Raw genomic sequence first — 15,977 nt, forward strand, 5'->3', positions numbered from 1 at the left:
ATAGCAAAGGTGGAACATTGGAAAGAAGAAAAAGCAAGTCTTTTTCTAAGACTTACATGCCTGGTTCTTGGCAGTATTTCAAAAGCTTGTAAATTCTTCTCCTTTATTCTAAACTATCATTGATATCAAACACTCCAACAATTTCAGTAAACTCTGAGACCACAAGTACAGATCTCAATCCCACTGTAGCCTGCATGGTGTAGGAGGGACTGTGAGGGACAGAGGTGACATGATACCAGAGATGCCAGGCAGCTATAGAGAGCTACCTGTCAGGGGACATTCCATCACCACAGGACACAGGACCTAATATGTATACACTCTTTGCTCTTCAGAAGGGTAATCTGTAGATAGATTTTTCTTTGGACCACCGGCTCACAAAAGAATGACACAGAGACTTTTTGTTAACTATAAAAGCTTGGCCTATAGCTTAGGCGTGTCCCACTAGCTCTTATAATTTAAATTAACCCATTTCTATTCATCTATGTGTTGCCACTAACTCATAGCTTTTACCTCCCTACTGCATGTCTTGCTCCCTCTGTGTCTGGCTGGTTGCTAGGGTCCAGCCTCAGCTCAGGTTCAGGGTGTCAGTGCAAGGAAAACCTCTGACCACCAAGTGGGTTGCACCCAAGTGGCTCCCAATAGCTCAGGCTCTCTTTATTTATACTTAAACAGGGTTTTCTTTTTTTAACCAGGGTTATATGAACAGCTTTATTATTGGTTTCTATTTTTTACTTTAAGAAATACATCATAATTTAAGGAATACATCATGATTATTATGAAAATTGCCATTGTTCCCCTTTATGCTTCCCCAAATACACATTCCCACCCCCTGCATAACCTTATCCTAGACATAGAGTTCAGCACTTTTGCAGGCTTAACTAAGTATCAAGCCAGAAACAACCTGCTCTTGCAGCACTTATGTCAGCTGGCAGCTACTGAGGTTACAAAGTTAAAAAGTAATGACATGGGCACAATGCTTTAAGGACAACAGTATTCAAACCAAGACAATTCTTTCACGTCTGTGAGATATATTTTTATACAGTTCCTATTCGTATAAGAGGGTCCCATATCTCAACCTCTCTGTAAAAGGCAGACCTTGATAAAGCACTCTTTTCCCATCTCACTTTATATACCATACTTCTTCCACCAATATAAACTTCTTTAGATGTTAAAGATGGATCTATCCATCCCACATTTTGCATTGTATTTTCTCCTCTTGGAACATACAAGATCCTACCAAAGATTCTATGCTTGGTGTCCAGGGAATTTACTCTCAACAGTTGGCATGTATGTGTATTCCTGAGGCCTTTTCCCTATTCTGTGTATGCATGCCTTATTCTCCTGTCTAGAACTGTGAGATATGGTTAATGTTCCAAGTGTTGTTTTCTAATATGTACCTAACTATCTCTATTGAGTAAGAAAAGTTCCCAGGATTAGAAGTTGTAGTTACTGATTCCAGGTAAGAGATTTGAGAAGCATTAGCCCCCTGTTGAATCTTAGAGGAAAATATTCAAGAAAGAGCAAGAGCTGGAGAGATGGCTCAGCCGTTAAAGGCTAGGCTCACAACCAAAAATATAAGAAAGAGCAGAATATCTAGGGAAAATTGCAGCTATTGCATGTGTGACTGACAGAATAAAACTAAAAAAAAAAAAAAACACCCAAAGAACCACCAATATAATGAGAGAGAAAAGAGCCTCCAAGCTGCACAAATTTTGCAAATTCCCATGTTGTCTTGTGGACTACTGGTTCTTGCCAAGTGAGATTCTATTTCCACAGGTGCCTTGCCCTAAGGAAATCCATTGGATAGGTAGTCATATGCTGACCCGAGACTAGGCTGCATGGCTCCTGACAGCTGGTAACCCACCTTTCTTTGTCTCTGAGTCTTCTCTGACCCCAGAAGTCCCACCTAACCTCTTCCTGCCTAGCTATTGGCCATTTAGCTCTTTATTAAACTGATCACAGTGACACATTTCACACAGTGTAAAGGAATATTCTGCAATGTTTTATTTAGACAAAGAGGGGGGAAAAGAAAAGATTTTAACTCTAACACAGTAAAAGTATATACAATAAGAACAATTATCAGGTATTGTCTAAACAAAAAGGGAAGGTTTTAACTTTAATAAAGTAAACTATATACAATAAGAACAATTTTCAAGTAAGATTTACATTTAAAATGTCCAATCCCATATGTACTTGAAAAATTTGGAGAAAGTACTATATTATCTATCCTATCTCAGTGAGTCCAAAGTTTTATACCTAAACCACTTTTATCACAATTTGTATTATCAGTCTAAAAATATTTTTTAGACCTTAAAACATTTCCTTAGATAAACAACTTAAGCTATCATGTCTCTCAACCTTACACATTTTACATCTCTTTTGTAAGTTTCTTTTCTGAATTTGGTAACAAAGAAAACTTTAACTATAACTATTTCATCTTCCACCCCATCAGAGCCCAGAGAAGAATATAACATTACCTGAGTAAACAGGGGGTACAGACCAAACAACTTCCATAACTATAGAAATGATAGAAACAGCAGGATGCCTAGACAATCACCCAAGGTTCCTCTGTAACATTAGGACATCCATCTTTGGCCTACAGGCCTAAAATATCTGACAGACTTTTCTGTAAAGCAGAATTTTGAATGACTGCCCTACCTTGTCTTGGCAAAATTTGGCAGTTGTCTTCTTTTGTGTTCTGATTGTTCAGTTTGGACAGCATTCTGTCAGCGGTTGAGGCAAGGGCAATTTCTTTGCCCATTGACTAACCTTGCTACAAATGAAAGCAAACTCCATATTGAGGTTCTTTGATGCCCATTATCCTTTTTTGAAATAAATCTGTGCTGCCAGGAGCAGATGTATCTCACTTTCATGAAAAAGCCTTATGTTATTAAAACATTTTAAATGTCATATTCTATAGGTCTTTGAAGTGTTTGAAGATCGCCTGCCTCTATAAAATATATCTCTGACCTTGAAAACATACTCAATATGACTACAAATTTGATAATATAGCTGACTAACTATATTAACCTGCATTTCTTTATCATCCTAAATAGTTTGTAATAGTAATGTTTAAGGATTTATATTACATTGTTAAATGAGTTGCATGGGTACAAGATCTTAAACAAGAGTACAAAAATATGTACAGTATGTTCTAACAAATAACCTTATGTTTGTATCAATATACAAAATTCCATACCAATGTAAAATATTTGAGACTAGTGGTTGTTCAAAAGTAGACTCAACAATCTACTCTTTAATCCCATCATTTATATACTATTTCCCACTTTTTCCTTCAGAAAGAGATTCCTGAATCTAATCTATGTGGGTATTGGGAATCGAACCAGGGTCTCTGAAGGAGCAGCCAGTGTTATTAACCTCTGAGCCATCCCTTTAGTCCCTGCTGGGAGGTTTTTGATTGCTTTTTAAAAGCCTCTTGCCTAGCACACCTTTATTCAAACTTTCTACTGCTTTGTGATTTGGTTTTGGTAGTTTGTGTGTTTCCAGAACTTTGTCCATTTCTTAGACAATGTCAAACTTGCTGACAAAAAATAATTTTTTATTTTAGAATAAATAGTATACAATAATTCTCCTATGGTTTATCTGTTGAAATGTCTCTTTTTCTTTTATGATTAATTAAATTATGATTATTGAATGTATCTCCTTTCTCTGCATTTCACTATTACCTGCCTCTGTCATCAGTCTATTTGGGGTGGGTGGTCAAGCTTAAGCTGTTGAAACTACCAGGCTCTAACCCTAAGATCGTCAGTGGTATTAGTATGTTAGCTTTCACCAGCAGGAACAGAAAGCAGCTTGACAAGAGAAGTCCATTCCTCTCCTTCAGCCTGAAGTCTCACTATAATGCTCTTAGGGACAGATTAGAATGAAAAAAAAAAAAAAAACAAGCAAACAAAAACCAAAACAAAATAAAACAGATGAAGTCCCACAGTCCCTGCTCCAAAATCACAAAGGCAGAAGATATCTTGGTGTGAGGGTGAATAGTTTAATAACAAGCACGCTATCTATCTGCTTGGGTTTCCTTAGGGTTTTTTTGTTTGTTTGTATGTGCAGTTCTGTAGATTGAACTTAGAGCCTTGCATGTACTGGGGAAGAATTCTATCACCAAGATACACTCCCCTCCCACCCTCATCATTTCTTTGGGGGGGGGAGCATGTGTAGGCAATACATGTGCATATGTATATGTGTGTTTGAGTGTGTGTGTGTGTGTGTGTGTGCGCGCGCGCGTGCGCACACGCGAGCGCGCATATGTATGGAGGCCTAGGGTTCACACTGAGTGTTCTCCACTTTATTTATTGAGGCTGAATCTCTCAGTATAATCCAGAGCTCACCAATTTGGTTAATCTAACTACCCAGCTTGCCCTGAGGTTCCCTGGCTGCTGCCTCCCCTGAGTGCAGGGATTACTGGCAACTTCCATGCCTACATAGTTTTTCATGGGTTCTGGGAGATCAAATTTCAGCTCTTATGCTTACATATCATGTGCACTACCCACTGGATCATCTCCCCAGCCCTCAACTGTCATTTCTAAGACATTTTCCAGAATCCCCTACTGTCTGACTCAGGCTGGGGATCTTTTTTTTTTTTTTTTGCTTGCCCAGAGAACCTATCTTAATTTTCATCACATCACTACAGTTTTGTGTGTTCATCTATTCTTGTATATGTATATCTAAAGCAAGAACTGTGTCTTTTATTTTTTCTGTCTTCTGTGTTTCTAAGTTTGTGTAATTAGATGGTTTAAAACATTATCTCACAGTGTGTGTAGTTAAGAATTAAGGATTGGCTTGGTTGAAGAGCTCTGCCTCAGTGTTGTTCATGAGGTTACTGCCAAGCTGAAGGTGGGTGACTTACTTCTCTCAGCCCTTGGCTAGTGCAAGGAGACCTGTTACTAAAACGACATTCTCATATGGCTGATGTCAGAGGTTGGGGTTGTTGCCTATATGATAGCAAGAGGTGTCAGTTCCTCATGATGATATGGATCCCTCCACAAGCTATGTGAACATTTTTATGATGCCATAACAGGCTTCCTCCCAAGTGAACAATCCAAGAATAAAGCCAGGGGACATTACAATTCTCTCTAGGACTGACCCACACACTTCAGCCCATTGGGTGACACTGGTTAGAAGCTTACTCAAAAGGAGATTCAACTGTAGAGGAGTTCAGAGAACTTATGAACAGTTTATTTGTAGCATGCTTTGATTAAGAACTGAACTGCCATTTGGCAGTATACTATATCAGAATTAAACTTCAAATCATTGTTTTAGAAGAAATGTGTCCCGTTATTAAATATGACTATATTATAAAACCCTGCTTTATATGTGCTGTGTTACTTTTGTGAGTTTTTTTATTTTTAATGTAAGAATAAGTTAGAAAGTGCAGAAAGATTTCTTTAGGTTCCTAAAAAGAAAAACCCTCCCCAGCACTCTGTCAGTCACAATCTAGCATCATGCAAATAGTCTTTGATATTTAACTACGTCACTGAACTATATGGTCATCAAAGCACATGTAGAATAGAGTAATATCAGGCATGTAATAAATGCTCAATAAAATTGTATTGAACAAATTAAAGAATAAAGAAGGAATACATTCTAAGGATGAAAACTCAGCTGTTCTTTATCACTCTTTCTAAAGACTCTTAGTAATGGGGTGGCCTGTGTGGGGTGTATAGGGTTGTGTCTTATGTACATAAGTCTGTGTTTCATATAGCGGTAGAAAGTGAAAGGTAGTGTCTGTACTTTGTTGCTCTTGCCAATTATGATTTAAATAAGATTTTAGTTCCACCTGAGTCTTAAACATAATAAAATATATAGTAAGAACATTTCAAGGTAAGCTGATGTTATCCTAAATTCATATGGAATTTCTGGATACATATACCAGCAATGTTAGTTTTCAAGACCACTTGTGGTGATATTGTGTTCCCCAATATATCGTGCACCCTAATAAATTTATCTGGGGTCAGAGAACAGAACAGTCACTAGATAGACATACAGGACAGAAAATGGTGGCACACACGCCTTTAATCCTAGCCTTCTGGAGGCAGAGATCCATCCACATCTTTGTGAGTTCAAAGCCAAACTGGAAACAGCCAGGCATGGTGACACATGCCTTTAATACCAGGAAGTGATGGCAGAAAGAAGAAAGGTATGTAAGGTGTGAGGACCAGGAACTTAGGCCTGATTAAGCTTTCAGGCTTTCGAGAAGCAGTTCGGCTGAGATTCATTTGGATGAGGACTCAGAGGCTTCCAATCTGAGGAAACAGGATCAGCTGAGAAACTGGCGAGGCAAGGAAGCTGTGGCTTCTTCTGCTTCTCTGATCTTCCAGCATTCACCCCAATACCTGGATCTGGGTTTGTTTTTATTAATAAGACCTTTTAAGATTCCTGCTACACACTTCAGAAACTAACTGCTTGGACCATGGCTGAGTTTTCAGCTCATGAAACCTAACAGCAAAGTGGTCCCATGGGGGGACCCTTGTTATAGCCCAAATACTGATACAGGCTTTTGTTGGTTATATTCTCTTAACAGAGTAAAGTCTTGGCTGCTGGTGCTAGGCTTTTATAAATGATTGGGTTATAAGGGCTCTGATCTCACCAATGGGCAGAACGATGTGTGAATTCATTGTTTGCTGGCATCATTGAGACAAGGAGCTTAGTTGGAGAAAGTGGGTCACAGGGGACTTGCCTGGAAGGGTGTATCTTGTCCCTAGAGTATGGAGAGCTCATTCCTGCTTCCCCTCATTCACAAGTTCTCCCTGCTCCCCACACAGCTGTGTGGAGGTGATCCACATGTGCTGCCCCTACTATGACGCCTTTTCCTCCTGGGCATATTGTAAAAGCAACAGAGCCAGACAAACATGGACTGAAGCCATGAGTCAAAATAAGCCTTTCTCCTTAGAAGTTGATTTCCTTCCTCAGATTATCAGCCACAAAACTCAAAAGTTGACTGACATAGCCATAAAAATATTTTTAAAAGAGGTGCAGCACAGTGGACTTCAGTTGTACTGTTCTAGCGTTATGCGGGGGCAGGCAGGCAGGTAGGACAGGGAGACCTTTTCCTTGAAACTTCACAGATGATAACTTTTTGAAACAAATCAGTCTTATCTGTAGGTCTGTATTTTGGTAATGATTAAAATGAATCACCCTGGGAAGAAGAAGAAGGAGAAGGAGAAGGAGAAGGAGAAGGAGAAGGAGAAAAGAAGAATCCCTGCTTGAAAAATAAGAGCAATTACAGAGATGTGGGACTTTAGCTGTTGAGGGGGAACAAAAGGAACACAGCTCAGTTTAGCAAGAAATATTGCATGGGTGAGGATGCCTTTGTGTCCAGAAAAATGACACTGTGTAAAGGAATGGATCTACTGCAAGGGAGTAAAGATATATAGGCTGCAAAAAAACGAGGTGGGACTGGAAGGATGGCTCAGTGGATAAAGGCACTTTCTTCCAAGACTTAAGAACTGATTTTTGGTACCTGGAACCCATATGATAGAAGAGAGAACCTTCTTTGCTTTGTCCTCTGATCTGCCTATGCTGCTGTGACACGAACACACACACACACACACACACACACACACACACACACACACACACAATTGAGGGCAAAATGGAGAAATATGTCAAGACCTAGAAAAGAAGAAAGGTCCCATGGAAAGAGTGGAATGGCTACCTGAATAGGTAGAAAGAATTTCAGAAGTCTGGAAAATGTGCTCCAGAGCCAAAAATTCAAAAGGTTGAGTGGTCCCTTCTAAGATGCAGGGTAGTGTGTCTAAGGCACAGACCTTAGAATGAGGAAGTTGTGAGTTCCTCTCCTGACCCTGACCCTTGCTCAGTCTCCTTGTTTGTAAAGTAAAAGTCATAGTGTTGGCATGCAGGTTTGTCACATTCATAAACTTTTTCTTACAAGCCAAGGTCAAAGTACATAGTAGGGATTCAATAAACAGTAATTTGGGCTGGTTCAGGCCTCTCTCCAATGGTGAATTTCCACAGCCCAACTCTTTGAGTTCCTGGATTTTTACCTCTACTTCATCTCTGGACATTTGCCACCTACACACTATGTCTAAGTGTCTCCAATTATAAATTCTTCTAAGCTACTACCCTGTCTCCCACCTACGCTGACTCTAGCAGTCGGTCCTGGCTCTTCATGTCCTATCCTCCTGATACTTGATGTCACCTATGTGGGCTTTAGAGAAGCTGCAGAAATCATTCTGAAAGTACACACCACTTTCAGATCCTCAAATTTCCCAAGGCTTCTACTTTTAAATAGATTTTTAAATTTTATTTATTTATTGTCTTATGTATGTGGTTGTTTAGCTTGCATTTATGTCTGTGCACCACTTGTGTGCCTGGTGTCTTTGGAAGCCTAGAGAGGACATTCAACCCCTGGAATTAGAGTTACAGGTGGTTGGGAGCCGCCATGTTGGTGCTGGGAATTGAACCCGAATCTTCTGGAGGAACAGCCAGTGCTCTTAGCTACTGAGCCATCTCCCCAGCTCTGTGATTTTCATTTTTAACAGCAATACATCAAGTACTGCCTTAATCAGTACCTGACAAAGCATATCTGCTGGAAGGATTTTGAACTTTGGGCAATTTCTGCATATACATCATTGTTAACCAACTAAGGATAAGTGATTGGAGACACTGTTAGAGGAAATTGGCATTTCGATTCTTATTTTAACTCCCTGTATTGATTTTGTGTGCATGTATATGGAGCATGTGGGGGTGAGAGGACAGCTTGCAGGGGTCAATTCTCTCCTTCTACCATGTGGGTCCCAGGGATCACACTCAGGTCATCAGGCTTGGCATCATGCACTGTTACCTGCTGAGCCATGTCCCTGACCCTGTTTTGTCTTTTGAGATGGGATCTCATGTATCCCAGGCTGATCACACGTGCTATGTGGTGAAGGCTGGCCTCTTGATCCTCCTGCCTCTGCCTCCTCAGTGCTGGGGTTACAAGTATGCACAGTCATGTAGGTCAAACTGCTCATCAAATAATTGAACAAGAGAATATTTTAGAGATATGCAAATTATTTTTAAATTTTACCACAAATAGACATTTTCTATATCTTCCTAGATGATGTCATGATCATTAAAAAAGAATAATAGTAGCAAAGCTATTCCGTGTTTCTATTCTGACACCTTAGTTTAAGCTTTGTTTGGCAGACAGGAATAGAAGACAATAGATGATGTCAGGAGTTGAAGTGCATATATAGTCATGTGGGTGCCATTTAAGGAAACTGTGCTTCTAGAACCCTTTTCCTCGGTGTTTTCAGAATAGACTTACAGGGAGCAGGTGTGGAAAATGACACTGTATCCAGGTTTGTTTGTTTGTGTTTTTAAGTCAAATAATTTAGGTGCAATTTATAGGAAGTAAATTTTGACACTTCATTGTAGTTTCATGATTTTTTTGACAAGCATGTAGCTACCACCACAGTTAAACCTATGGAACAGTCCGTCACCCATCACTTTGTGACAAACCCTTGTCCCTACCCCCAGCTCCTGGCAGCCCCTCGCTGATTTTTCTATTTTAGTTCATGTTCTTTTCCTTAGCATCTAGTGACTGAGATCCCTACTGTTTGCTACTTGTGTATCTTTTTACTGCTTATTATTTCTTCCTCTGGGTGTGTCCCAGCCGTTCACCCATTTGGAGGAATTTGGAATTGTCTGCTATTTGAGCCAATTGCATATACAACTCCTGTAGCGTTCATGTACAGGGTTTTAGCTGAACAAAAATGTGTATTGCTCTGACTGTGCCTAATGTGTGACAAGTCTATTTTAACACCATTTACACTACAAGAAACTCAAAATGTTTCTCAACATATCTACACCCGTTTTCATGTTCTCTCCTCTCTCTCTCTCTCTCTCTCTCTCTCTCTCTCTCTCTCTCCCCTCCCTCTCCCCTCCCTCCCTCTCCCTCCCTCCCTCCCTCCCTCCCTCCCTCCCTCCCTCCACTCTACCACAGCACTTCCCCTGCTCTTGACTCTCTGAGACAGACTCTCCATATGCACCCCAGGCTGGCTTCATACCCACAATCTTCCTGCCTCTGCCTCCTGGGAGCTGGGATTCAAGGTTTATATCAGCATGCAATCTGGGAGCTAATATTCTATTAGGTATATAATCTCACTGTGACTCCCCTAATGGAAGTAGATACTGAGCATCCTGGAGAAATCACTTTTTTAATGTACTGAATAGGTTTCCATTATTGCATTTTATACATGTATGTGCACACATTAACCTTTCAACTACTCTCTCCTGTCCCTCTCTTCCTCAAACTACTCTCCTTCTTCCATTCCCACATACTTTTCCTTCTGTTTCGGGTGGTGTGTTTTTGGGTGGTGTGTGTGTGTGTGTGTGTGTGTGTGTGTGTGTGTGTGTGTGTGTGTATGTTCCACACATGAGAAAAAAACATGTAATGATTTTCTTTCTCTTTCTTCTCCTTTTATTTCCTCTCTCATCTCTTTGGATCTTTTTGTCTCCCTTCACAGTCCTCCTTCTACCTTGATATTCTCATTATTATGTGTATCATATTATTATGTAGATCTTCTTTGATGAAATATTTTTAAATATCTCCTTTTTCCAAACTTGGTTCATTTCATTATTGTTGAGTGTTTAGGAGTTTACAACATCTTCAAGTCTTGGAGAAAATACTATGTGTGTTCTTGGCAGTAATTTTAAAAAGCAAATTTTAATTGGTTTCTGTTTTTGAAACAGGGCCTCAGGTATCCCAGCCTGGCCTTGAACTTTCTATGTACAGCCTTGAATTTCTGATACTCCTGTCTACATCTCCCAAGTACTGGGATGCACTATCACTCCCATGTTATGCAGTGATGGGTCTTGAACCCAGGACTTCATGCATGCTAGGCAGTCCTTCTACCAACTGAATTACAGTTCCTACCCCTAAGCTTTTACTTCTGTTAAGGTCCAAGTTATCAAGTTTTTTTATACTAATATGTCATATCAAAGAATTTTTTGCATAATCCAGTATCACAAAGATTTTCTTCCAGACTTGCTACTAGATTGTTTTTTATTTTGCATTTAAGTTTATGATATGGTTAGAGTTAATGATTTTCTGTGAGTAAATGTGGGTCAAGGTTAATTTTTTTTAACATTTAGATTTCCCAGCATATCTTCTTGAAAAGACAAGTTTTCTTCATTAAACTATGTTTCTACTGTTATCAAGAATCTGTTGACCATATATATGTGCACAAGTATCTATTATTGGTCCATGTCTGTCTCTCCACTGATACCATACTGTCCTAGTTACTACAGCTCTATGGAAAGTCCTGAGATCAGGTGCTATGAGCCTTACAGTAGGTCCCTGAAAGGCCTCAGAAAATCAACATTGTCCAAATCTTGCTTGATTCTAGGACAACATGCATCCAGAATACCATGTCCTGAGTCAATGAAAGGTAAGAACAATTCAAGATATGTCCTCGTTCCTTCTAGAATCAAGTTATACTCAATGACCCAACTGTCCCTAAGAAATAAAACCCAGGGTGAAGAGCTTTGGAGGTCCCTCACCTGTGATGTGACAGGGGCATGTGCATGCCCATGACAAGGCTCAAGCAGCTTTCCAAAATCTAAGGTGAGTGGTTTATTGCAGATCCTGGACTCACTGCCTAGCTGGGAGACAAAGTTGCTTTGTCTGGCTTAGTGCCTATCTTCTCAGTACCCTGAGGGAAGAGACCTTTGCAGAGCCCGCCAACCTTGTTCTTCTGTCTCAAAACTGGCCCTTCAACTTTCCTTGCCTTTCTCCCTGAGTCTCAGGATCAAGCTATTTATTTCTATAACAAAGCACCATGCTGGGTTTTGAATTGGATTTTATTGAGTCTGTAGGTTAATCTGGGCAGAACTGATGTCATAGTAACATTGAACCTCCCCAGTCAGGAGCATCATAAGCATGCCCCATTTATTTATGCCTCCTATGCTAACTTGAGCCAGGATTTGCTCGTTAGTGTGTGGCATACAGAGCTTGTGTGTTTTATTGATTTTTGCCATGCAGAAATTGCTGCTGCTCTGAATCATTCTGTACTTTTAACTTTGATTTTAAATTGATGATTGGTAAAACAGAAGTAACACTTTATACTGACTTTGACCCCTATAGTCTTGTTGGCCTTAAATAGTTCTGGTAGTTTTGGAGTTTCATTGTGTTTGGTTGTCTTCTTTATTTTTTTTAAATGAGTTCTTTGGGTTTTTAAGTAAACAATGATGTCCGTGAAGAAAAACAACTGTTTCTCTTTTCCCTCAGTTTGTCCTTTAGTTCATCTCATTTTTAAAGTTCTTTTTAATTCTTATCTTATACATGACATCCCAACGACAGTTTCTCCTCTCTCCACACTTCCCAACCGCCTCCCACTCCCTCCCCTAGACCCACTCCTCCTCCATTTCTCTTCAGAAAAGGGCAGGCCTCCCAGGGATATCAACCAGACACAGCATATCATGTTGCAATAAGACTAGGCACTTCTCCTCATATCAAGGCTGAACAAGGCAACCCAGTAGGAGAAAAGGGGTCCCAAAAGCAGGCAAAAGAGTCAGAGACAGCCCCTGCTCCAACTGTTAGGAGTCCCACAAGAACACAAAGCTACTCAACCACAACTTATATGCAGGAAACCTGCCTCAGACCCATGCAGGCTACCTGATTGTCGGTTCAATCTCTATGAGCCCCCACGAGCCCTGGGTTAGTTGATTCTGTGGGTTTTCTTGTGGTGTCCTTGACCCCTCTGGCTACTACAATCCTTCCTCACCCTCTTCTACAGGATTCTCCAAGCTCCATCTAATGTTTGGCTGTGGGTCTCTGCATCTACTCCTTATTTCAGTTTTTAATAAGACTCTGAACAAGATACTGACTAAAAGTCAAAGCAACCATGAATCAGAAGATTGGCATCTGATATGTGTCATCAAAGATGACTCCTCACCCCCTCCAATTCCACTAGCAAATTTAAGGGGAAACTGGCAACATCAAATCAGTAGTGCAAATGCACACAAGGTGTGGTCAAATGATGTGTTACAAAGCTTAATTACTATGTTGGGTGGAACCTGTCACAGTTCCCCCACTAAACATCCCTCTTTTGTCAATATCTCAGAGCCAAGACCGTTAAAGAACACCTGTTGTGGATCTTTCTCCATTGAAGTGCCTGTGCTTTCACTTCTAAACAGAGGTTTCCTTTGCTGGCCTTCTACATCGGTCAATACAAAAAAGCCTCTCATCTCTCCAGTATCGTGTCCAAAAGAAATTCAGGACAAACCAACTGACCTCCAGTGTTGTGTGATATTTTGTTCATGTTCTGACAAATAAAGCTTGCTTGGAATCAGAGGGCAGAGATAGCCACTAGTTAACCATAGAAGTCTGGAGATCTGTACACAGGAAGTGTTAGGACGGTGAAGACAGGATCTCGGCCCTTTGGGAGGAGTCAGAGAGAGGTAGGAAGTGACTGTGGCTGCTCCCCTGTTTGCTGATCATTCAGGTTTTTACCCTGATATCTGACTCCTGGTTTTTATTGATAAAGATTAATTAGATTAATGCCTCCGTCCAGCTCACTCAGCACCTGTGGCTCTTCTCAGCTCTTCTCACCCCCCCCACTCTAAATCTCTCTAGCCTACGCTTCCCTTCTCCCCTGCTTTATATAGAATGTTGCCATTTCTACCATGCACTCTCTTGGTACTCTCTTTTGACTTCCTCTCTTTTTCTTCCTCACTCTCCCCGACTCTCTCTTCTCTATGGCATGACTAAATTTGGTCTACTAATTTCTTCTCCTGCTCTGGACTCTTCCAGATACCTGTGGCTGCATATTCCCTCATATCTAAAATTAAAAACCTTCCCCTCAACCATACCTTAGAGAAGTCATGTCCTCACTTTACATATCCAGCAGGCCTTCAGCACAGAACCAGGCTTGTGTTCATGTATCTGTTTCCTTATGGACATCTGCAGATGGAAAAATCTTTCTGTATAAGTTGTTATCACATCCCTCCAAACCCCAGCATTAGGACATGTCCATCTGTCTCAAGCCAGTTTCCTGCCTCTCCCCAGCCTGGTTTCCTGTAAGTCTTTTAGAGCTATTTTCCTCTCCCGAGTCACAGTGAGTGTGTAGAAGTGCCTGGGAGTCACAGTGTTTGCTGCCTCCTGCTCTCCTAGCATAAGTGCTTGTTCTTAGGCCAAAGGGTACTGGGAGAGCCTGGTGCTTTTCTCCTCAAACCGGCCCCTTCACTCCCCCCACCTGCACCACAGCAAAAGGCTTTCTCCATCTCTGGCTCAACCGCAGGTGCTCCTGAGTGTTCAGTGCAGGTGCTCCTGAGTGCTCAGTGCAGGTGCTCCTGAGTGCTCAGTGCAGGTGCTCCTGAGTGTTCAGTGCAGGTGCTCCTGAGTGCTCAGTGCAGGTGCTCCTGAGTGCTCAGTGCAGGTGGCTCGGAAGAGGCTGTAGGTGAGTTCAGTATCTTCATCAGCAAAGTCTCACAAGTTCCCACACTCCCCATGAGCCCCACCTAGCTTTCAGTGATTCCTTTTAAAACTTTAGTTCGAATGAGAGGGCTGCAGGTAGGGATATATGACTTGGAAGATGCCAAGTAAACTTTATAGGCATGACAAGATGCTTCTTGGTGGGCCATTTTGAGAATTCTGAGGCTGTTTGTGGACTGGGTAGAAAAGAGTTACCTGATGTGCAACATGTGTTATTAAACACAACACATCCATGGAGACTGCATGAAGAAAATGTAGCCTGATTATTCTTACCCATTGGCAAGTTTCATTTTCTTCCTGTCCTCTTCTGCTGAGTCGGTTTGTGTCCAGCTGCCCTTACTTCTCAGGGTTTCAAGGTACAGAGTCCTCCTGTGATGTTAATTTCTAAGAAGTCAGGCAAAACTGTAGCTGGAGTTTTCTCTCCAGGTCCTGCCTAGCCCCAGCAGTCTGACAGCCCACTTATAAAATAAATACACAGACACTTATATTATTTAAACTGGCCTAATGGCTCAGGCTTCTTGCTAACTGTTCTTATATCTTAAATTAACCCATTTATATGAGTCTGTAAGTTGCCTCGTGGCTTGTGGCTTACATCTTGCTTGTCTTGGCAGCGGCTGGCAGCGGCTCTCTGCCTCAGCCTTCCAGTTCCCAGAATTCTCTTCTCTCCCTACCAGCCCGCCAGAATGAGAAGCAGATGTTAAGATACTGGTAAGCCACAGCCATGTGGCAACTTAGAGATTAATAGAAATGGGTTGGTTTAAGACATAAGAACAGTTAGCAAGAAGCCTGACATGGCCATACAGTTTATAAGAAATATAAGTCTGTGTGTTTACTTGGTTGGGTCTGAGCGGCTGCAGGACTGGCAGGTGAGAGAGATTTGTCCTGACTGTGGGCCAGGCAGGACCAGGAAAACTCTAGTTACACAAAACTACCAGCCTGTGGGTTATCCAGATGTTTTACATTACTATGGGGATGGTGACACCTAGGGCAGCTATCCATAGCCCTTTGAGGCTCATTTCAAATGAAACAATGTGTGTTAGAAAGACAGGATCCCTGGGCAGAAAATAATTTTTTATTCTTCTCTTATACATTACATCAGACCCAGGTTTCCCCTCTCTCCACTGCTTCCAGTTCCTCTTCCCACCTCCCCTCTCCCCCAAATCCTCCCCTCCCCTGTTTCTCTTCAAAACAAACAAACAAAAACAAAAACAAAACAAAAAGAGCATGCCTCTCAAGGATATCAACCAAACATGGCATAACAAGTTACAATAAGACTAGGTACAAACTCTCATACCAGGCTGGACAAAGCAACCCAATAGGAGGAAAAGGGTCCCAAGTACAAGCAAAGAGTCAGAGACAGCCCCCACTCTTACTGTTAGGAGTCCTACAAGAACACCAAGCTATACAACCATAACATATATGCAGAAGACTTAGCTCTTACCTATATGAGCTCCATCATTGTTGCTTTTGTGAGCCCCTATGAGCCCTGCTTAGTTGATTCTGTGGGTTTTTCTTGTGG

General features: G+C 41.2%; 1 protein-coding gene across 1 annotated transcript in view; it reads right to left on the minus strand.

Annotated features, from left to right (window-relative positions):
- LOC118586948 (NXPE family member 2-like) overlaps nucleotides 1-13,906 on the minus strand; it is a 41,268-nt gene extending 27,362 nt beyond the window's left edge. The window contains exon 1 of the mRNA XM_036192415.1: nucleotides 13,837-13,906. Coding sequence (XP_036048308.1) covers nucleotides 13,837-13,850 — 14 coding nt within the window. The 5' untranslated portion in view covers nucleotides 13,851-13,906. The remainder of the gene's footprint in view (nucleotides 1-13,836) is intronic.
- Between the last annotated feature and the right edge of the window lie 2,071 nt (nucleotides 13,907-15,977).

The sequence above is a fragment of the Onychomys torridus genome, chromosome 7 (assembly GCF_903995425.1).
Source record: "Onychomys torridus chromosome 7, mOncTor1.1, whole genome shotgun sequence".
Lineage (NCBI taxonomy): Eukaryota > Metazoa > Chordata > Mammalia > Rodentia > Cricetidae > Onychomys > Onychomys torridus.